Source organism: Oncorhynchus mykiss, chromosome 5 (genome assembly GCF_057628025.1).
Source record: "Oncorhynchus mykiss isolate SJ-2025 chromosome 5, ASM5762802v1, whole genome shotgun sequence".
NCBI classification, from domain to species: Eukaryota; Metazoa; Chordata; class Actinopteri; order Salmoniformes; family Salmonidae; genus Oncorhynchus; species Oncorhynchus mykiss.
Genome location: NC_143026.1, coordinates 89,852,350 through 89,875,411, shown reverse-complemented (window position 1 = coordinate 89,875,411; position 23,062 = coordinate 89,852,350). Strand labels below are relative to the sequence as shown.

General features: G+C 46.7%; 1 protein-coding gene across 50 annotated transcripts in view; it reads right to left on the bottom strand.

Moving 5' to 3' along the window:
• LOC110524815 (discs large homolog 1-like protein) overlaps positions 1-23,062 on the bottom strand; it is a 299,597-nt gene that overhangs the window by 75,526 nt on the left and 201,009 nt on the right. For all 50 annotated transcript variants that reach the window (XM_036978809.2, XM_090236279.1, XM_090236284.1 and 47 more), the window contains 4 exons: positions 18,853-19,022; positions 14,543-14,679; positions 12,575-12,719; positions 10,408-10,534 (listed from right to left, as the gene is read on the bottom strand). In XM_036978809.2, coding sequence (XP_036834704.2) covers positions 10,408-10,534; positions 12,575-12,719; positions 14,543-14,679; positions 18,853-19,022 — 579 coding nt within the window. The remainder of the gene's footprint in view (positions 1-10,407; positions 10,535-12,574; positions 12,720-14,542; positions 14,680-18,852; positions 19,023-23,062) is intronic.

Sequence of the window (23,062 nt, the reverse complement as noted above, 5' to 3'; positions counted from 1 at the left end):
ACACAATGAGAGAATGAACATGAGCATTAGACTGGATGGTGTGAGGGAAGGATCTGAAAGCTTATCAGATTTATTCTAAATGAAATTCAGCTATTGGTCCAGTCCTGGTGTACACGCAGGGTACGGATGGCGGTGTGACGCTGGTTTTGGTCACCGTTGTGACGTCTGTTGGGTGATGCAGTTCCGCTGAGTCCCGGCCTTAAATCCCTCCAATAAAGTGGATTAAATATGGTAGAGGCCTGAGGCTACATCGCTGCATACCCATACAACTCTATCACCCCGTCGTGGCACTGCCCGCCATCTGCCCGCTGCCCGAGTCACTCAGTCTCTTAATGCCACACACACACAGTCACACTAACACACACACACAGTCACACTAACACACACACACACACAGTCACACTAACACACACACACACACACACACACACACACACACACACAGTCACACTAACACACACCAAGGAATATTGAGTTAAACAAACCATACAACTCAATGTACAAGGATTACTTTTTAAATATTCCACCCAAAAAGTTTACTAAATATATATATATATTTTTTACTTGAAGAACAGTGCAGTGGTTTCCATAAGTACATGGAGTAGCCAGCCAAACAGAACGAGTAGCCAGCCAAACAGAACCGAGTAGCCAGCCAAACAGAACAAGTAGCCAGCCAAACAGAACGAGTAGCCAGCCAAACAGAACGAGTAGCCAGCCAAACAGAACGAGTAGCCAGCCAAACAGAACAAGTAGCCAGCCAAACAGAACGAGTAGCCAGCCAAACAGAACGAGTAGCCAGCCAAACAGAACGAGTAGCCAGCCAAACAGAACAAGTAGCCAGCCAAACAGAACGAGTAGCCAGCCAAACAGAACGAGTAGCCAGCCAAACAGAATGAGTAGCCAGCCAAACAGAATGAGTAGCCAGCCAAACAGAACCGAGTAGCCAGCCAAACAGAACGAGTAGCCAGCCAAACAGAACGAGTAGCCAGCCAAACAGAACCGAGTAGCCAGCCAAACAGAACAAGTAGCCAGCCAAACAGAACGAGTAGCCAGCCAAACAGAACGAGTAGCCAGCCAAACAGAACGAGTAGCCAGCCAAACAGAACGAGTAGCCAGCCAAACAGAACCGAGTAGCCAGCCAAACAGAACGAGTAGCCAGCCAAACAGAACGAGTAGCCAGCCAAACAGAACGAGTAGCCAGCCAAACAGAACGAGTAGCCAGCCAAACAGAACCGAGTAGCCAGCCAAACAGAACAAGTAGCCAGCCAAACAGAACGAGTAGCCAGCCAAACAGAACCGAGTAGCCAGCCAAACAGAACAAGTAGCCAGCCAAACAGAACGAGTAGCCAGCCAAACAGAACGAGTAGCCAGCCAAACAGAACAAGTAGCCAGCCAAACAGAACAAGTAGCCAGCCAAACAGAACCGAGTAGCCAGCCAAACAGAACGAGTAGCCAGCCAAACAGAACGAGTAGCCAGCCAAACAGAACGAGTAGCCAGCCAAACAGAACGAGTAGCCAGCCAAACAGAACCGAGTAGCCAGCCAAACAGAACAAGTAGCCAGCCAAACAGAATGAGTAGCCAGCCAAACAGAACCGAGTAGCCAGCCAAACAGAACAAGTAGCCAGCCAAACAGAACGAGTAGCCAGCCAAACAGAACAAGTAGCCAGCCAAACAGAACGAGTAGCCAGCCAAACAGAACGAGTAGCCAGCCAAACAGAACGAGTAGCCGGCCAAACAGAACGAGTAGCCGGCCAAACAGAACGAGTAGCCGGCCAAACAGAACGAGTAGCCGGCCAAACAGAGCAAGTAGCCGGCCAAACAGAGCAAGTAGCCGGCCAAACAGAGCAAGTAGCCGGCCAAACAGAGCAAGTAGCCGGCCAAACAGAGCAAGTAGCCGGCCAAACAGAGCAAGTAGCCGGCCAAACAGAGCAAGTAGCCGGCCAAACAGAGCAAGTAGCCGGCCAAACAGAACAAGTAGCCGGCCAAACAGAACAAGTTGCCGGCCAAACAGAACAAGTAGCCGGCCAAACAGAACAAGTAGCCGGCCAAACAGAACAAGTAGCCGGCCAAACAGAACAAGTAGCCAGCCAAACAGAACAAGTAGCCAGCCAAACAGAGCAAGTAGCCAGCCATGGAGATCAAGGCTGGCCCCCCGGGTAGAAAAATTGCAGAACAAGCTCCATTGCCATCACAAAGCCCTGACCTCAATCCTATATAAAATTTGTGGGCAGAACTGAAAAGGTGTGTGCGAGCAAGGAGGCCGACTAACCTGACTCAGTCACACCAGCTCTGTCAGGAGGAATGGTCCAAAATTCACCCAACTTATTGTGGGAAGCTTGTGGAAGGCTACCCAAAACGTTTGACCCAAGTTAAACAATTTAAAGGCAATGCTACAAAATACTAATTGAGTGTATGTAAACTTCTGACCCACTGGGAATGTGATGAAAGAAATAAAAGCTTAAATAAATAATTCTCTATTATTCTGACATTTCACATTCTTAAAATAAAGTGGTGATCCTAACTGACCTGAGACAGGGACTTTTTTACTGGGATTAAATATCGGGACTTGTGGAAAAACTGAGTTTAAATGTATTTGGCTAAAGTGTATGTAAACCTCCGACTTCACATGCAACTGCGTTCTATGATTTCTGAATGGCAAAGGGATATGCACTTTATCCAGTCAGCTGGACACCTTTTATAAACTAGTCAACACGAGCTGTTTGGTCATCAAAGAACATTAGATACCCCGACTTCGTGGCTCTTGGGCTATGAAACACACAAAAGAAAATTAGATGAATGTGCCACAAAACAATAATTAAGTGGATTTCAAGTCATTTGTTAACCTCTTACATTACCTGGGAGACGAGAGGATGAATAAGCACCATGCTCTCCCTCTGTGAAAGTACATTTGGCAGCAGCCAATCACAGTTCACAAAAATAACACAGGTGGGCGGGACCGACAGCAGACTGACAAACCAGCAGTGTTTCACGTCACTGGCTTTGTGATTGACAGGCGCCTGTCCCATCAATAGATCTCTAGAAGAGTCGTGTTGTTTGTTCTCGCGGGAGAAGGCTGTACAGACTTTTCTGACTAGCCAATCGAAACGTTTGAAATGAAAAGAAGCCTAGTTCATTCATGAAGTGGAGCGGATGGAAAACATGGGACAGTGCAGAAAGTTTGGCAGCAGAATGACGACACAAACAGTTCACAAACAGTTCACATACAGTTCACATACAGTTCACATACAGTTCACATACAGTTCACAAACAGTTCACAAACAGTTCACATACAGTTCACAAACAGTTCACAAACAGTTCACAAACAGTTCACATACAGTTCACATACAGTTCACAAACAGTTCACAAACAGTTCACAAACAGTCCTTCTGTTTGCATACTTTGAATCTGCACTGTTCTTCTGGTGTTTTTGTAAAAATGTTCAGTGTAAATTGTTACAAGTTGTCCTTGTTCATATAGGTGTGTGGTTTGTTTAACTTTGCAATCGTTGGTTTTTGTTTGACAAACATGAAATGCCCCACATACAAACACGCACACACAGACTCATACAAAAGCCAAAACGTGCGCCAACAAAAGACAGAGCTTGTGTGAACTCCATAGGTAACAGAAGTACCCCAGACAGAAGTTAGTAACTGTCACATCGCCAGTTTATACGTTTAGCTGAGAGAGGAGACCTCCAAGGGATCCATTTACACTGCTGTCTGGAGTACATCTCCCTCTCTCTGTCCCTCCCTCTGTTCCTCTCTCTGTCCCTAGCTATCCATCTCTCTCTGTCCCTCCCTCTGTCCCTAGCTATCCATCTCCCTCTGTCCCTAGCCATCCATCTCTCTCTGTCCCTCCCTCTGTCCCTAGCTATCCATCTCCCTCTGTCCCTAGCTATCCATCTCCCTCTGTCCCTAGCTATCCATCTCTCTCTGTCCCTAGCTATCCATCTCCCTCTGTCCCTAGCTATCCATCTCTCTGTCCCTCCCTCTGTCCCTAGCTATCCATCTCCCTCTGTCCATAGCTATCCATCTCCCTCTGTCCCTAGCTATCCATCTCTCTGTCCCTCCCTCTGTCCCTAGCTATCCATCTCCCTCTGTCCCTAGCTATCCATCTCTCTGTCCCTCCCTCTGTCCCTAGCTATCCATCTCCCTCTGTCCCTAGCGATCCATCTCCCTCTGTCCCTAGCTATCCATCTCTCTGTCCCTCCCTCTGTCCCTAGCTATCCATCTCCCTCTGTCCCTAGCTATCCATCTCCCTCTGTCCCTAGCTATCCATCTCTCTGTCCCTAGCTATCCATCTCCCTCTGTCCCTAGCTATCCATCTCTCTGTCCCTAGCTATCCATCTCTCTGTCCCTAGCTATCCATCTCCCTCTGTCCCTAGCTATCCATCTCTCTGTCCCTCCCTCTGTCCCTAGCTATCCATCTCCCTCTGTCCCTAGCTATCCATCTCCCTCTGTCCCTAGCTATCCATCTCTCTGTCCCTCCCTCTGTCCCTAGCTATCCATCTCCCTCTGTCCCTAGCGATCCATCTCCCTCTGTCCCTAGCTATCCATCTCCCTCTGTCCCTAGCTATCCATCTCCCTCTGTCCCTAGCTATCCATCTCCCTCTGTCCCTAGCTATCCATCTCTCTGTCCCTAGCTATCCATCTCCCTCTGTCCCTAGCTATCCATCTCTCTGTCCCTAGCTATCCATCTCTCTGTCCCTAGCTATCCATCTCCCTCTGTCCCTAGCTATCCATCTCTCTGTCCCTCCCTCTGTCCCTAGCTATCCATCTCCCTCTGTCCCTAGCTATCCATCTCTCTCTGTCCCTAGCTATCCATCTCCCTCTGTCCCTAGCTATCCATCTCTCTGTCCCTAGCTATCAATCTCCCTCTGTCCCTAGCTATCCATCTCTCTGTCCCTCCCTCTGTCCCTAGCTATCCATCTCTCTCTGTCCCTAGCTATCCATCTCTCTGTCCCTAGCTATCCATCTCCCTCTGTCCCTAGCTATCCATCTCTCTGTCCCTCCCTCTGTCCCTAGCCATCCATCTCCCTGTCCCTCCCTCTGTCCCTAGCTATCCATCTCCCTCTGTCCCTAGCCATCCATCTCTGTCCCTCCCTCTGTCCCTAGCCATCCATCTCCCTGTCCCTCCCTCTGTCCCTAGCTATCCATCTCTCTGTCCCTCCCTCTGTCCCTAGCTATCCATCTCTCTCTGTCCCTAGCTATCCATCTCTCTCTGTCCCTAGCTATCCATCTCCCTCTGTCCCTAGCTATCCATCTCCCTCTGTCCCTAGCTATCCATCTCCCTCTGTCCCTAGCTATCCATCTCCCTCTGTCCCTAGCTATCCATCTCTCTGTCCTTCCCTCTGTCCCTAGCCATCCATCTCCCTCTGTCCCTAGCTATCCATCTCCCTCTGTCCCTAGCTATCCATCTCCCTCTGTCCCTAGCTATCCATCTCCCTCTGTCCCTAGCTATCCATCTCCCTCTGTCCCTAGCTATCCATCTCCCTCTGTCCCTAGCTATCCATCTCCCTCTGTTCCTAGCCATCCATCTCCCTGCCCCTCCCTCTGTCCCTAGCTATCCATCTCTCTGTCCCTAGCCATCCATCTCCCTCTGTCCCTTGCTATCCATCTCCCTCTGTCCCTCCCTCTGTCCCTAGCTATCCATCTCTCTCTGTCCCTCCCTCTGTCCCTAGCTATCCATCTCCCTCTGTCCCTAGCTATCCATCTCCCTCTGTCGCTCTTTCATACAGCCTGTCTGAATGTCAACTAAGAACAAACCTGCTGCCCCTTTCTGTCTCCTCTTTCTTTCTCATTTCATGGCTCACAGCAACAGAAAGCGTGGAGAGGGAGCCAAGCAGAGTGACAAGACATTTGGCAACGCGCCTCAGTGTGTGTTTGTGTTTGTCTGCATGCGTGTGTGTGTGTAGAACGGAAAGGATCTATTAATCCCATTTAGTGTCTGCCTCTGTCTGTAAGATCCAATGGATGTGTTGGTTGAAGGCTGAGAGACAGAGGTGTTGTGGTCCCTGCTGTGGTCAAGCAGTCTGTTCCCACTGATGACAGCACTGTATATCTCTGGCTGTGGCAGGACTGAGCTGCCCAAGGTGACCAGAGCTTAGCCATGCTCTCAATCTTTCTCTCCATCTTTTTAACTTTCTCTCTCTCTCTCTCCCCCCATCTTTCTCCCTATCTCCCTCTCTTCATCAGTCTCACCTCCCAGACATATCTCCCCAGGTTACACAGCTGGCCTCTCATTAGCTTCAAAACCATGCATCGTCCATAACTTCATCTGCCAGCTCCATCAACAGAGAGAGGGCAGAAAGAGAGAGAGAGAGAGGAAAGAGAGGGCAGAAAGAGAGAGAGAGAGAGAGAGAGAGAGAGAGAGAGAGGAAAGAGAGGGCAGAAAGAGTGAGAAGGCAGAGAGAGAGAGAGGAACGAGAGGGCAGAAAGAGTGAGAAGGCAGAGAGAGAGAGAGGAAAGAGAGGGCAGAAAGAGTGAGAAGGCAGAGAGAGAGAGAGGAAAGAGAGGGCAGGGAGAGAACATGAGTGGGAGATAAAAGAAAGAAGGGGGTGGATAGCTGAAGACCTACAGAGAGAGGGATGGTGGATGAGGAGGAAGATGAGGAGGAGGATGAGGAAAAGATCAAATGGATGAGGAAGAGGAGGGAAGAGAAAGAGGAGGCAGATAAAGAGGAGGAAGAAGATGATAAAGGAAGAAGAGAAGGAGGAGGAAGGAGATACAGCACCATAACTCAGATTAAGGGGAGGAGATACAGCACCATAATGCAGATTAAGAGGAGTAGATACAACACCATAACTCAGATTAAGGGGAGGAGATACAGCACCATAACTCAGATTAAAGGGAGGAGATACAGCACCATAATGCAGATTAAGGGGAGGAGATACAGCACCATAATGCAGATTAAGGGGAGGAGATACAGCACCATAATGCAGATTAAGGGGAGGAGATACAGCACCATAACTCAGATTAAGGGGAGGATATACAGCAACATAACTCAGATTAAGGGGAGGAGATACAGCACCATAACTCAGATTAAGGGGAGGAGATACAGCACCATAACACAGATTAAGGGGAGGAGATACAGCACCATAATGCAGATTAAGGGGAGGAGATACAGCACCATAATGCAGATTAAGGGGAGGAGATACAGCACCATAACTCAGATTAAGGGGAGGAGATACAGCACCATAACTCAGATTAAGGGGAGGAGATACAGCACCATAACTCAGATTAAAGGGAGGAGATACAGCACCATAACTCAGATTAAAGGGAGGAGATACAGCACCATAACTCAGATTAAAGGGAGGAGATACAGCACCATAACTCAGATTAAAGGGAGGAGATACAGCACCATAACTCAGATTAAAGGGAGGAGATACAGCACCATAACTAAGATTAAGGGGAGGAGATACAGCACCATAACTCAGATTAAAGGGAGGAGATACAGCACCATAATGCAGATTAAGGGGAGGAGATACAGCACCATAATGCAGATTAAGGGGAGGAGATACAGCACCATAACTCAGATTAAAGGGAGGAGATACAGCACCATAATGCAGATTAAGGGGAGGAGATACAGCACCATAATGCAGATTAAGGGGAGGATATACAGCACCATAATGCAGATTAAGGGGAGGAGATACAGCACCATAATGCAGATTAAGGGGAGGAGATACAGCACCATAACTCAGATTAAAGGGAGGAGATACAGCACCATAATGCAGATTAAGGGGAGGAGATAGAGCACCATAATGCAGATTAAGGGGAGGAGATACAGCACCATAACTCAGATTAAAGGGAGGAGATACAGCACCATAATGCAGATTAAGGGGAGGATATACAGCACCATAATGCAGATTAAGGGGAGGATATACAGCACCATAATGCAGATTAAGGGGAGGAGATACAGCCCCATAATGCAGATTAAGGGGAGGAGATACAGCACCATAATGCAGATTAAGGGGAGGAGATACAGCACCATAACTCAGATTAAGGGGAGGAGATACAGCACCATAATGCAGATTAAGGGGAGGAGATACAGCACCATAATGCAGATTAAGGAGAGGAGATACAGCACCATAACGCAGATTAAGGGGAGGAGATACAGCACCATAACTCAGATTAAGGGGAGGAGATACAGCACCATAATGCAGATTAAGGGGAGGAGATACAGCACCATAATGCAGATTAAGGGGAGGAGATACAGCACCATAATGCAGATTAAGGGGAGGAGATACAGCACCATAACTCAGATTAAAGGGAGGAGATACAGCACCATAATGCAGATTAAGGGGAGGAGATACAGCACCATAACTCAGATTAAAGGGAGGAGATACAGCACCATAACTCAGATTAAGGGGAGGAGATACAGCACCATAACTCAGATTAAAGGGAGGAGATACAGCACCATAATGCAGATTAAGGGGAGGAGATACAGCACCATAATGCAGATTAAGGGGAGGAGATACAGCACCATAACTCAGATTAAAGGGAGGAGATACAACACCATAATGCAGATTAAGGGGAGGATATACAGCACCATAACTCAGATTAAGGGGAGGAGATACAGCACCATAACTAAGATTAAGGGGAGGAGATACAGCACCATAATGCAGATTAAGGGGAGGAGATACAGCACCATAACTAAGATTAAGGGGAGGAGATACAGCACCATAATGCAGATTAAGGGGAGGAGATACAGCACCATAATGCAGATTAAGGGGAGGAGATACAGCACCATAACTAAGATTAAGGGGAGGAGATACAGCACCATAATGCAGATTAAGGGGAGGAGATACAGCACCATAACTCAGATTAAGGGGAGGAGATACAGCACCATAATGCAGATTAAGGGGAGGAGATACAGCACCATAACGCAGATTAAGGGGAGGAGATACAGCACCATAACTCAGATTAAGGGGAGGAGATACAGCACCATAATGCAGATTAAGGGGAGGAGATACAGCACCATAATGCAGATTAAGGGGAGGAGATACAGCACCATAATGCAGATTAAGGGGAGGAGATACAGCACCATAACTCAGATTAAAGGGAGGAGAAACAGCACCATAATGCAGATTAAGGGGAGGAGATACAGCACCATAACTCAGATTAAAGGGAGGAGATACAGCACCATAACTCAGATTAAGGGGAGGAGATACAGCACCATAACTCAGATTAAAGGGAGGAGATACAGCACCATAATGCAGATTAAGGGGAGGAGATACAGCACCATAATGCAGATTAAGGGGAGGAGATACAGCACCATAACTCAGATTAAAGGGAGGAGATACAGCACCATAATGCAGATTAAGGGGAGGATATACAGCACCATAACTCAGATTAAGGGGAGGAGATACAGCACCATAACTCAGATTAAGGGGAGGAGATACAGCACCATAACTAAGATTAAGGGGAGGAGATACAGCACCATAATGCAGATTAAGGGGAGGAGATACAGCACCATAACTAAGATTAAGGGGAGGAGATACAGCACCATAATGCAGATTAAGGGGAGGAGATACAGCACCATAATGCAGATTAAGGGGAGGAGATACAGCACCATAACTAAGATTAAGGGGAGGAGATACAGCACCATAATGCAGATTAAGGGGAGGAGATACAGCACCATAACTCAGATTAAAGGGAGGAGATACAGCACCATAATGCAGATTAAGGGGAGGAGATACAGCACCATAACTCAGATTAAGGGGAGGAGATACAGCACCATAAATCAGATTAAGGGGAGGAGATACAGCACCATAACTAAGATTAAGGGGAGGAGATACAGCACCATAATGCAGATTAAGGGGAGGAGATACAGCACCATAACTAAGATTAAGGGGAGGAGATACAGCACCATAATGCAGATTAAGGGGAGGAGATACAGCACCATAACTCAGATTAAGGGGAGGAGATACAGCACCATAATGCAGATTAAGGGGAGGAGATACAGCACCATAATGCAGATTAAGGGGAGGAGATACAGCACCATAACTAAGATTAAGGGGAGGAGATACAGCACCATAATGCAGATTAAGGGGAGGAGATACAGCACCATAATGCAGATTAAGGGGAGGAGATACAACACCATAACTCAGATTAAGGGGAGGAGATACAGCACCATAATGCAGATTAAGGGGAGGAGATACAGCACCATAATGCAGATTAAGGGGAGGAGATACAGCACCATAACTGAGAGCCACTGAGAGTCAAGAGAAGGATAGTGACCCATTCACCTGATGAATCTCAGCAGCAGCAACTAATAATGGCAACACACTCCCCTTTGTCCAGTACACTCATAAACCAACACAAACATTAACAAAATGTATGAACATCTAACGCTTTGTAAAAGAAAAGGGATCAAATGTCGTGTGTGTATATCATCACCCAGTTTACCTTGTCACCTCGTCGTCTCCCAGCATGCTCTTGGGGACGGGGGAGTAGCGTCCAGGCGTGGCGGGGGTATGTGGCCGGCTCAGGTAGTTGGAAGGGCTGATATGGTTGTCCATGTGAGGGGAATACGCTAGAGAAATAACACACACACACACACACACACACACACACACCCTGTATCAATATAATGGGTCTCCGCCTCAGTGTGTAGATAGATAGTGAGTTAACATTAGCGGCTAATGCTAAGAAATATATAAAATGCTGCTTAGTCAGGGGAGGCGCTAGGCTAATCGCTAACTTCACCTTGAGCCGACCCTGGTACAGACAGAGGCAGAGCAGGATTCTATAAAAACACATGCTTTATGGCTCCTCTGACAGGGGGAGGTTCTCTCCTTAAATGAAGATCACCTTCAGCAATGGCACAAGCACCACAACGGAACAATCAATAACATTGTCCAGGTGAAATACTGGAACGTTCTGCCTGGTACTGGACAGGGCTGGCCCCATAGGCAACACGGAACGTTCAGCCTGGTACTGGACAGGGCTGGCCCCATAGGCAACACGGAACGTTCTGCCTGGTACTGGACAGGGCTGGCCCATAGGCAACACGGAACGTTCTGCCTGGTACTGGACAGGGCTGGCCCCATAGGCAACACGGAACGTTCTGCCTGGTACTGGACAGGGCTGGCCCCATAGGCAACACGGAACGTTCTGCCTGGTACTGGACAGGGCTGGCCCCATAGGCAACACGGAACGAGAAACGAGACCAATATACATGTCCTGAAACATAAACATGGCATGAACAGTGATTACAACCAATGTTTTCCACCTATGTCACATTTCCTCAGTCTGCAGAGAGACATGGGGTCACCCACGGTATACTCAGCTACAGTCAGGGGGACAGACAGTGGGTCACCCATGGTATACTCAGCTACAGGCAGGGGGACAGACAGTGGGTCACCCACGGTATACTCAGCTACAGGCAGGGGGACAGACAGTGGGTCACCCACGGTATACTCAGCTACAGGCAGGGGGACAGACAGTGGGTCACCCACGGTATACTCAGCTACAGGCAGGGGGACAGACAGTGGGTCACCCACGGTATACTCAGCTACAGGCAGGGGGACAGACAGTGGGTCACCCACGGTATACTCAGCTACAGGCAGGGGGACAGACAGTGGGTCACCCACGGTATACTCAGCTACAGGCAGGGGGACAGACAGTGGGTCACCCACGGTATATTCAGCAATAGCCAGCCATTCACCCTGCTTCTAAACAGGAACCCTTCCTCCTTCATAAGGAGTCTGGCTCAGATTGGACCTACTAATGTAAACTCTATTCTAATGCCTATTGGTCCAGATATAGGCCCGCTGTACACACTCCCTCCCCACTAACTCACTGTGCCCATTGGATTGCCGCTGTAGCTATTGGGGTCAGCAGCCAGCGACACGCTGGGTCTGGGTGGCCTTAATGATTACATTTGTCTTTTGTCCTATATTCCTCTCAGACCCACAGACACATGTTCTGTCATAATACTGACCCTTTACACAGAATTGATACAATAACAAATTGGACCACTAGCAAATTAACCCTCTGAAGGATGCTAGTGGTTATCTATGGTAACAACACAGGGAAGCTAATAATTATCATTTTACCCCTTTCTGATGGGTTGCTAGTAGTTATCTATGGTAACAACACAGGGAAGCTAATAATTAGCATTTTACCCCTTTTTGATGGGTTGCTAGTAGTTATCTATGGTAACAACACAGGATTGCTAGCATTTAGCATGCATCCGTTTGAGAAGCTAGAGATATATAATGTTTTCATTGATTAGCTTCAGTCTGTAGTTCTGTGGAGTTGTGTATCGATGTAGCATCCCTCCGTGGGAGTTTCACACCACACGGCTCCCTTCACATAACCAGGGCCCGCGTTCAGTAGCCAAACGCTGCAGGTAGAAATGCCACGGATAGAGCCGACCTGATTCCATATTGCAGGCTGCATGTCAGAAAAGCATGTTTGTTCTACATCGTATATTAGCATCTGAATATAACAAAACGTCCTGATGAACACTCCCCTGCTGTCACAGCTACCCTGGGATAATTAGAAACAATGGGATAACCATGTGTGTGTACTTGAATATGTGTGTGTGTGTGTGTTCGTGCGCACTCACAGTTGGTGATGTCGGGGGGAGCGAAACTGTCGTTCATGAAGACACTGGTGGGCTTCGCCACTTTCAGGTAAACCACATCAGGGGTGTTTTTCAAGGCTGCCACGGCATCCTCGTGACTCACTTCCTCAAGGCAAGCGCTGTTTACCTGGAGGGAGGGGGGAAGGGGAGGGGGGGGGCAATCAGACGGCTCATCAGTTGGTTACATACAGGAGGAGACATGGCAGACAAACCAACTGTCATTGTTTCCAAAACAAGCCACAATCTAACTTAATCGAAGTCAAGTACTTCAAGGGGATCTTTTTAAGTTAAGGTTTTTGTTAAGTTAAGCTATTGTATCAGGTGAAATTGTAAGGCAATTAGTGCCCTGACCTGAGCAAGTCAACAGTAAAGATGAAATGATATGGTACTCATGACACTGTGCCATCAAACCAGCCAACAGTCTTTCATGCACTCATTTTGATTATGAATAACATGTTAAGCAATTGTACAATTCCTAACTATCCCAATATTTGATGTTCCTCAATAGTGTGAAGGGGGGGGGGGGGGGTACAAAGCCAGGGATGGTAATATCTCCATTTGAATTAAAGGGAAAGTCTCATTGTGTAATTTGGATCAGGAGTGTCGATGGGAATCAGTCTCTACTGTGGCATTTAGTGTAGAAGACTTCTGAATTACCTTTAAGATGATTGGAGGAACTTTGGGAGACTTGTTTACTTCACTTTTGTATATTATCTACCTCACTTGCTTTGGCAATGTTAACACGTGTTTCCCTTGCCAATAAAGCCCCTTGAATTGAATTGACTTCCTGACAATCGTCCAGAAACATCCCATGATATATCACTGTGTTGTACAGCGCTACAGGGAGACAGGACGGACAGCTGATCGTCCCTGCAGTGGCAGACCACGTGTAACAGCACCTGCACAGGATTGGTACATCCGAACATCACACCTGCGGGACAGGTGCAGGATGGCAGCAACAACTGCCTGAGTTACACCAGGAACGCACAAATCCCTCCATCAGTGCTCAGACTGTCCGCAATAGGCTGAGAGAGGCTGGACTGAGGGCTTGTTGGCCTGTTGTAAGGCAGGTCCTCACCAGAAATCACGGGCAACAGCATCGCCTATTAGCACAAATGCACCATCGCTGGACCAGACAGGACTGACAAAAAGTGCTCTTCTCTGACGAGTCGTGGTTTTGTCTCACCAGGGGTGATGGTCAGATTTACGTTTATCATCGAAGGAATGAGCATTACACCGAGACCTGTACTCTGGAGCGGGATCGATTTGGAGGTGGAGGGTCCTTCATGGTCTGGGGTGGTGTGTCACAGCATCATCGGACTGAGCGTGCTGTCATTGCAGGCAATCCCAACGCTGTGCGTTACAGGGAAGACATCCTCCTCCCTCATGTGGTACCCTTCCTGCAGGCTCATCCTGATATGACCCTCCAGCATGACAATGCCACCAGCCATACTGCTCGTTCTGTGCAAGATTTCCTTCAGACAGGAATGTCAGTATTCTGCCATGGCCAGCGAAGAGTCTGGATCTCAATCCCATTGAGCACGTCTGGGACCTGATGGATCGGAGGGTGAGGGCTAGGGACATTCCCCCCCAGAAATGTCTGGGAACTTGCAGGTGCCTTGGTGGAAGAGTGGGGTAACATCTCACAGAAAGAACGGGCAAATCTGGTGCAGTCCATGAGGAGGAGATGCACTGTAGTACTTAATGCAGCTGGTGGCCACACCAGATACTGACTGTTACTTTTGATTTTGACCCCCCTTTGTTCAGGGACACATTATTCCATTTCTGTTAGTCACATGTCTGTGGAACTTGTTCAGTTTAGGTCTCAATTGTTGAATCTTGTTATGTTCATACAAATATTTACACATGTTAAGTTTGCTGAAAATAAAACAGTTGACAGTGAGAGGACGTTTCTTTTTTTGCTGAGTCACTACATTGTTATGTTCTTACAGCCAATAGTTTGTCTCCTATCTGCAGCCTCTGGTCTTTGTGTGCAGCCCCTCCCTCGATGACCTTGGTGACATAGATGCTGTTGTCTCCTGGAATGTGCTGGTTCCCTACTCCCCCCGCAATACTGAATCCTAGCCCTGAAGAGAGGGAGGGACAGAGGAGAGACGGAAAGAGTGAGAGACAGGGACAGAGGGACAGAGATAAGAGAGAGAAAGGAGAGAGAAGGGTACAGAGGGAGGGAGAGAGAGAGAAGGGTAGAGACAGAGGGAGGGAGGGAGGGAGGGAGGGAGAGAGAAGGGTAGAGAGAGAGGGAGGGAGGGATAGAGAGAAGGGTAGAAACAGAGGGAGGGAGAGAGAAGGGTAGAGAGAGAGGGAGGGAGGGATAGACAAGGGTAGAGAGAGGGAGGGAGAGAGAGAAGGGTAGAGAGAGGGAGGGAGAGAGAGAGAGAGAAGGGTAGAGACAGAGAGAAGGGTAGAGACAGAGTGAGAGTAGAAACAGAGGGAGGGAGAGAGAGAGAGAAGGGTAGAGAGAGGGAGGGAGAGAGAGAGAGAGAAGGGTAGAGAGAGGGAGGGAGAGAGAGAAGGGTAGAGACAGAGGGATGGAGGGAGGGAGAGAGAGAAGGGTAGAGAGAGGGAGGGAGGGAGAGAGAGAAGGGTAGAGACAGAGGGAGGGAGGGAGAGAGAGAGAAGGGTAGAGACAGAGGGAGGGAGGGAGAGAGAGAGAAGGGTAGAGACAGAGGGAGGGAGAGAGAGAAGTAGAGAGACAGATGGAGGGAGGGAGAGAGAAGGGTAGAGACAGAGGGAGGAAGAGAGGAGGGTAGAGACAGAGGGAGGGAGAGAGGAGGGTAGAGACAGAGGGAGGGAGAGAGAGAAGGGTAGAGACAGAGGGAGAGAGAGAGAGAAGGGTAGAGAGAGGGAGGGAGGGAGAGAGAAGGGTAGAGACAGATGGAGGGAGAGAGAGAGAATTAGAGAGACAGATGGAGGGAGGGAGAGAGAAGGGTAGAGACAGAGGGAGGGAGAGAGAGAGAAGGGTAGAGACAGAGAGAGAGAAGGGTAGAGACAGAGGGAGGGAGAGAGAGAGAAGGGTAGAGACAGAGAGAGAGAAGGGTAGAGACAGAGGGAGGGAGAGAGAGAGAGAAGGGTAGCGACAGATGGAGGGAGAGAGAGAAGGGTAGAGACAGAGGGAGGGAGAGAGAGAAGGGTAGAGACAGAGGGAGAGAGAGAAGTAGAGAGAGACAGAGGGAGGGAGAGAGAGAGAAGTAGAGAGAGACAGAGGGAGGGAGAGAGAGAAGGGTAGAGACAGAGGGAGGGAGAGAGAGAAGGGTAGAGACAGAGGGAGAGAGAGAGAGAAGTAGAGAGAGACAGAGGGAGGGAGAGAAGTACATTACAACACAATAAAACATTATAAATACTATATAATTCAGAGCAGTGGTTCCCAAACCTTTTCACTCAGGCCCCCCTTCCATCATGTTGCAGGTTTAAAGATTATTTCCTGCAATTCTATACATTTTGCCATGGGGTGCAGATTTTATTTTTGCATTTTAAGCTAATTTCCTTAAATTCTACATATTTTGCCATGAGGTGGAGAGAACATTGTGCAGTTTTAAAGCACATTTCCTGCTATTCTACACATGTTGTCATGTACTAGGTGTGTTCATGTAATAGCTGAGCAACTAAAACATTACAAATAACAGTTTCTGACTCGCCACTGGGCAACAACTGGCTGAATCAATGTTGAGGTCGGTGCCCAGTGGGGGGAGGGCTAGTTGATCTGGGGCACGGTTCCCATAGCGATGGAACTTAGGCTTCCCAGTGTATTTAACGATGCGTCTAGGCCTACAACGGCCCGAAGACGTCACACGCTTCTCCCGAAACAACCACGCAGAGGGGACGGTCACTGTAAGGGAGTCGTTGAGGCGTGTGTCGACACGGACAGGATGGAAAGAAAAAGGGAGCGCTGTTCTCGGATCAGATTTCTCCATTCAAATCTTACATCATAGTTATTCCACAACACTGACGATAGATCAGCTCATAGAAAGAGATCCCCATCTATGGCTGCAAATATTGAATCAGATTTTTCTAAATGTTTACCCTATAATAATGCACTTTGTTAAGATGTGGAGCATCATTGCACCCATGTGAGGCCCACACCACATTAAATATATTGGAGGCAAAAATGACAAGACAGTAGCCAAATAAAACAAAATGAACATGACAATTATTTCAATCTTCCCAGGAAGAAAGCCTTTACACTGTAGGTAGGCTATTTATAATGCCTCTCCTTCCCAGGAAGAAAGCCGTCACACTGTAGGTAGGCTATTTATAATGCCTCTCCTTCCCAGGAAGAAAGCCTTTACACTGTAGGTAGGCTATTTATAATGCCTCTCCTTCCCAGGGAGAAAGCCGTCACACTGTAGGTAGGCTATTTATAATGCCTCTCCTTCCCAGGAAGAAAGCCTTTACACTGTAGGTAGGCTATTTATAAAGCCTCTCCTTCCCAGGGAGAAAGCCGTCACACTGTAGGTAGGCTATTTATAATGCCTCTCCTTCCCAGGGAGAAAGCCTTTACACTGTAGGTAGGCTATTTATAATGCCTCTCCTTCCTAGGGAGAAAGCCGTCACACTGTAGGTAGGCTATTTATAATGCCTCTCCTTCCCAGGAAGAAAGCCTTTACACTGTAGGTAGGCTATTTATAATGCCTCTCCTTCCCAGGGAGAAAGACGTTACACTGTAGGTAGGCTATTTATAATGCCTCTCCTTCCCAGGAAGAAAGCCGTCACACTGTAGGTAGGCTATTTATAATGCCTCTCCTTCCCAGGAAGAAAGCCTTTACACTGTAGGTAGGCTATTTATAATGCCTCTCCTTCCCAGGAAGAAAGCCTTTACACTGTAGGTAGGCTATTTATAATGCCTCTCCTTCCCAGGGAGAAAGACGTTACACTGTAGGTAGGCTATTTATAATGCCTCTCCTTCCCAGGGAGAAAGCCGTCACACTGTAGGTAGGCTATTTATAATGCCTCTCCTTCCCAGGAAGAAAGCCTTTACACTGTAGGTAGGCTATTTATAATGCCTCTCCTTCCCAGGGAGAAAGACGTTACACTGTAGGTAGGCTATTTATAATGCCTCTCCTTCCCAGGGAGAAAGCCTTTACACTGTAGGTAGGCTATTTATAATGCCTCTCCTTCCCAGGAAGAAAGCCTTTACACTGTAGGTAGGCTATTTATAATGTCTCTCCTTCCCAGGAAGAAAGCCTTTACACTGTAGGTAGGCTATTTATAATGTCTCTCCTTCCCAGGAAGAAAGCCTTTACACTGTAGGTAGGCTATTTATAATGCCTCTCCTTCCCAGGAAGAAAGACGTTACACTGTAGGTAGGCTATTTATAATGCCTCTCCTTCCCAGGAAGAAAGACGTTACACTGTAGGTAGGCTATTTATAATGTCTCTCCTTCCCAGGGAGAAAGACGTTACACTGTAGGTAGGCTATTTATAATGTCTCTCCTTTCCAGGGAGGAAGCCGTCACACTGTAGGTAGGCTATTTATAATGCCTCTCCTTCCCAGGGAGAAAGCCGTCACACTGTAGGTAGGCTATTTATAATGCCTCTCCTTCCCAGGGAGAAAGCCGTCACACTGTAGGTAGGCTATTTATAATGCATCTCCAGTCATCTCGGGTTTTCATTTGAAGCATATTTTGAATCCTTTGCTTGTTTTTGTAACAATTGCAAAGACATTTGCAACTTTGTAGTCAACGTCGTTGTGAAGCTATCGGCGGTCACAAGAGAGACAGATGCCTTGATTCTATGTTTAACGGAGGTGTTTCTGTGTACAACGTGACGTGGTGGGGGGGGGGGAACATCTAACACTTCACTGTTCTATGAGTGCTCTGATGGAGTCGGTAAACAAGAGCACCTTTAGTGAATGACGTTTTTTGGGGGGGAAACAGCTCGGAGATTCTAACGATGAACTTCGCCTTAAGATGCCTTTTGGGAAACCGGGCCCTAGGCACGCGTCTGACAAGTTATAAACAACTCTAAAGATCCTCAATGACTGCCATGACAAGAGGAGAACTGCCGATGCACCACTAACCCCATTTACAAATTGCACCTTGTGCATTCCACTATTACGCCGGCACGGCCCAACAGTTTGGGAGCCGCTAGTTCAGAGGGTATCACTGGGAGGACGACGAACCACAGAGTTTAAATAACACGTAGCAGAAAGTTACACATCAACTCAACACATTTAAATCTGGATGAAGTCGTATCACTGAAAGTGTAGCTTTTAATCTCCACGGCGACAGACATTCCCTTTACCTTTGGGACCTTTGACTAGTTTGAGCTCCAGGATCTTCTCCGAGAGGGCTTTTCTCCTGCGGATGTAGAGCCTGACGATGCAGCCGGCCTCCTTCAGGGCCTCCACAGCCTTACTGTGGGTCACATCCCTCACGTCGGCCTCGTTCACTCTCAGGATGCAGTCATTCACTCTGCAGGAAGAGTCAAATACATCTGTCATTCACTCTGCAGTCAGGAGAATAATTACTACATTTACAAACACTGTATATAGATTTTTCTATTGCGTTATTGAATGTGCGTATGTTTATTCCATGTGTAACTCTTGAGTTGTTTTTGTGGCACTGCTTTGCTTTATCTTGTCCAGGTCGCAGTTGTAAATGAGAACTTGTTCTCAACTGGCCTACCTGGTTAAATAAAGGTGTTCTCAACTGGCCTACCTGGTTAAATAAAGGTGTTCTCAACTAGCCTACCTGGTTAAATAAAGGTGTTCTCAACTGGCCTACCTGGTTAAATAAAGGTGAAATTAAAAACAAAAATAAAATACATCCCTCATTCACACTTTAGCCAGGGGAATCAAATACATCCCTCATTCACACTTTAGCCAGGGGAATCAAATACATCCCTCATTCACACTTTAGCCAGGGGAATCAAATACATCCCTCATTCACACTTTAGCCAGGGGAATCAAATACATCCCTCATTCACACTTTAGCCAGGGGAATCAAATACATCCCTCATTCACACTTTAGCCAGGGGACTCAAATACATCTGTCATCAGAGGCCCATTATCAGCAAACATCACTCCTGTGTTCCAACACCTGTTGTGTTAGCTTATCCAAGTTGATCATTTTTCTTGGCAATTTCTCACATGGAATAGCCTTCATTTCTCAGAACAAGAATAGACTGACGAGTTGCAGAAGAAAGGTCTTTGTTTCTGGCCATTTTGAGCCTGTAATCGAACCCACAAATGCTGATGCTCCATATACTCAACTAGTCTAAAGAAGGCCAGTTTTATTGCTTCTTTAATCAGCACCACAGTTTTCAGCCGTGCTAACATAATTGCAAAAGGGTTTTCTAATTATCAATTAGCCTTTTAAAATGAAAAACTTGGATTAGCTAACACAACGTGCCATTGGAACACAGGAGTGATGGTTGCTGATAATGGGCCTCTGTACAACCTATGTAGATGTTCCATTTACAAAACCAGCCGTTTCCAGCTACAATACTCATTTACAACATTAGCAATGTCTATACTGTATTTCTGATCAATTTGATGTTATTTTAATAGACAACATTTTCTACTTTTCTTTCAAAAACAAGGACATTTCTAAGTGACCCCAAACTTTTCAACTGTAGTGTATATAAACAGACTGCTACAGGCTTTTCCATATATATTTAGAGGTTGGACGTTAGCACGTGTCACCACATTAGTCAGTATGTTACACCTGTGCTGGCTTGTCATCTCGTTAGTCAGAAGGTGTTTCACTTGTCTGGCCCAGGTGGTATTTACAGCACATATCGGGAAGTATTCAGACCCCTTTTGTTACATTACAGCCTTATTCTAAAATGGATTGAATAAATAAAAAACACTCAATCTACACACAATACCCCATAATGACTTCACAAGTCCCCATAATGACATCACAAGTCCCCATAATGACATCACAATACCCCATAATGACATCACAAGTCCCCATAATGACATCACAATACCCCATAATGACATCACAATACCCCATAATGACATCACAATACCCCATAATGGCATCACAATACCCCATAATGACATCACAATACCCCATAATGACATCACAATACCCCATAATGACTTCACAAGTCCCCATAATGACATCACAAGTCCCCATAATGACATCACAATACCCCATAATGACATCACAAGTCCCCATAATGACATCACAATACCCCATAATGACATCACAATACCCCATAATGACATCACAAGTCCCCATAATGACATCACAATACCCCATAATGGCATCACAATACCCCATAATGACATCACAATACCCCATAATGACATCACAATACCCCATAATGACATCACAATACCCCATAATGGCATCACAATACCCCATAATGACATCACAATACCCCATAATGGCATCACAATACCCCATAATGACATCACAATACCCCATAATGACATCACAATACCCCATAATGACATCACAATACCCCATAATGGCATCACAATACCCTATAATGACAAAGCGAAAACACATTTTTAGACATTGTTTTAATTTTGCTCCACTTTCTGGTTTGCTTCCTGTCTTTAAGTTTGGCGTGGGGTTTTAACTTTGTTAGCCTCTTCTTGGGCAAATTTAGTGGGCTCTCACAGTGGGTGTCTGTTAGGTTCCAGTTGTTGTTGCTAGGCAACGTTCAGTGGACATCACCCATGAGTGTCTTTCAGAACCCTTCTTAACCTGTTAAACACCTGTTTAGTTTTGGCTGTTAGTTCCCCCTTCTGTTTGAGCGACACCTTTTGGTTTCTTGCTGGGGAACGTAACACAGACCATAAATGCCTCCATTTACAGTCAACGGTGTACCAGTCAACGGTGTACCAGTCAATGGTGTACCAGTCAACGGTGTACGAGTCAATGGTGTATCAGTCAATGGTGTACCAGTCAATGGTTAGGACACACCTACTAACTCAAGGGTTTTTCTTTATTTTGACTATTTTCTACATTGTAGAATAATAATGAAGACATCAAAACTATGAAATAACACATATGGAATAATGAAGTAATCAAAAAAAATATTTTATATATTTGAGATTCTTCAAAGTAACCATCCTTCGACTTAACAACAGCTTTGCACACTCTTGACATTCTCTCAACCAGCTTCACCTGTGGCTTCAGGCTATTCAGCGTGGGAGAGTGGGAACTGTGGGGACCAAGTAGGCTACACGTAGCTACTTGTGTAGAAAACATTTCATAACAGGTAAGACATTTAACTTGTTTAGTATAGTCCGTTTGTAACCACAGTCACTACTAGCTGTATAGTCTGTCGTTGTTGGTCATGGCTAGATAAAATATGTACAAACTGAGTACACATTTGAGAAGTGCCCTCCGTTCTCCGTTTCGCATACTTTGATTTTGGATTCATACTCCGACCCTCCCGTTCTCCATTTTGCGTGCTCAGAGCACGGTAGTACCCATCTTGAGAAACACCCAACATGTTTTTTTTTCTTTCTATCTGCAACGAACAGACACGCACGTAACGTTACGAGGCTGCTAGCACCGTCGTGAAAAGAGGCACGAGTGAAGCTAGGTGGTGAGAACGCTCTGGTGCGGGTAATGTAGAAAAGTAATGAAAAGAGGCATGAGTGAAGCTTGGTGGTGAGAACGCTCTGGTGCAGGTAATGTAGAAAAGTCATGAAAAGAGGCATGAGTGAAGCTAGGTGGTGAGAACGCTCTGGTGCAGGTAATGTAGAAAAGTCATGAAAAGAGGCATGAGTGAAGCTAGGTGGTGAGAACGCTCTGGTGCAGGCAATGTAGAAAAGTCATGAAAAGAGGCACGAGTGAAGCTAGGTGGTGAGAACGCTCTGGTGCAGGCAATGTAGAAAAGTCATGAAAAGAGGCATGAGTGAAGCTAGGTGGTGAGAACGCTCTGGTGCAGGCAATGTAGAAAAGTCATGAAAAGAGGCATGAGTGAAGCTAGGTGGTGAGAACGCTCTGGTGCAGGCAATGTAGAAAAGTCATGAAAAGAGGCATGAGTGAAGCTAGGTGGTGAGAACGCTCTGGTGCAGGCAATGTAGAAAAGTCATGAAAAGAGGCACGAGTGAAGCTAGGTGGTGAGAACGCTCTGGTGCAGGCAATGTAGAAAAGTCATGAAAAGAGGCATGAGTGAAGCTAGGTGGTGAGAACGCTCTGGTGCAGGTAATGTAGAAAAGTCATGAAAAGAGGCATGAGTGAAGCTAGGTGGTGAGAACGCTCTGGTGCAGGCAATGTAGAAAAGTCATGAAAAGAGGCATGAGTGAAGCTAGGTGGTGAGAACGCTCTGGTGCAGGCAATGTAGAAAAGTCATGAAAAGAGGCATGAGTGAAGCTAGGTGGTGAGAACGCTCTGGTGCAGGCAATGTAGAAAAGTCATGAAAAGAGGCATGAGTGAAGCTAGGTGGTGAGAACGCTCTGGTGCAGGTAATGTAGAAAAGTCATGAAAAGAGGCATGAGTGAAGCTAGGTGGTGAGAACGCTCTGGTGCAGGCAATGT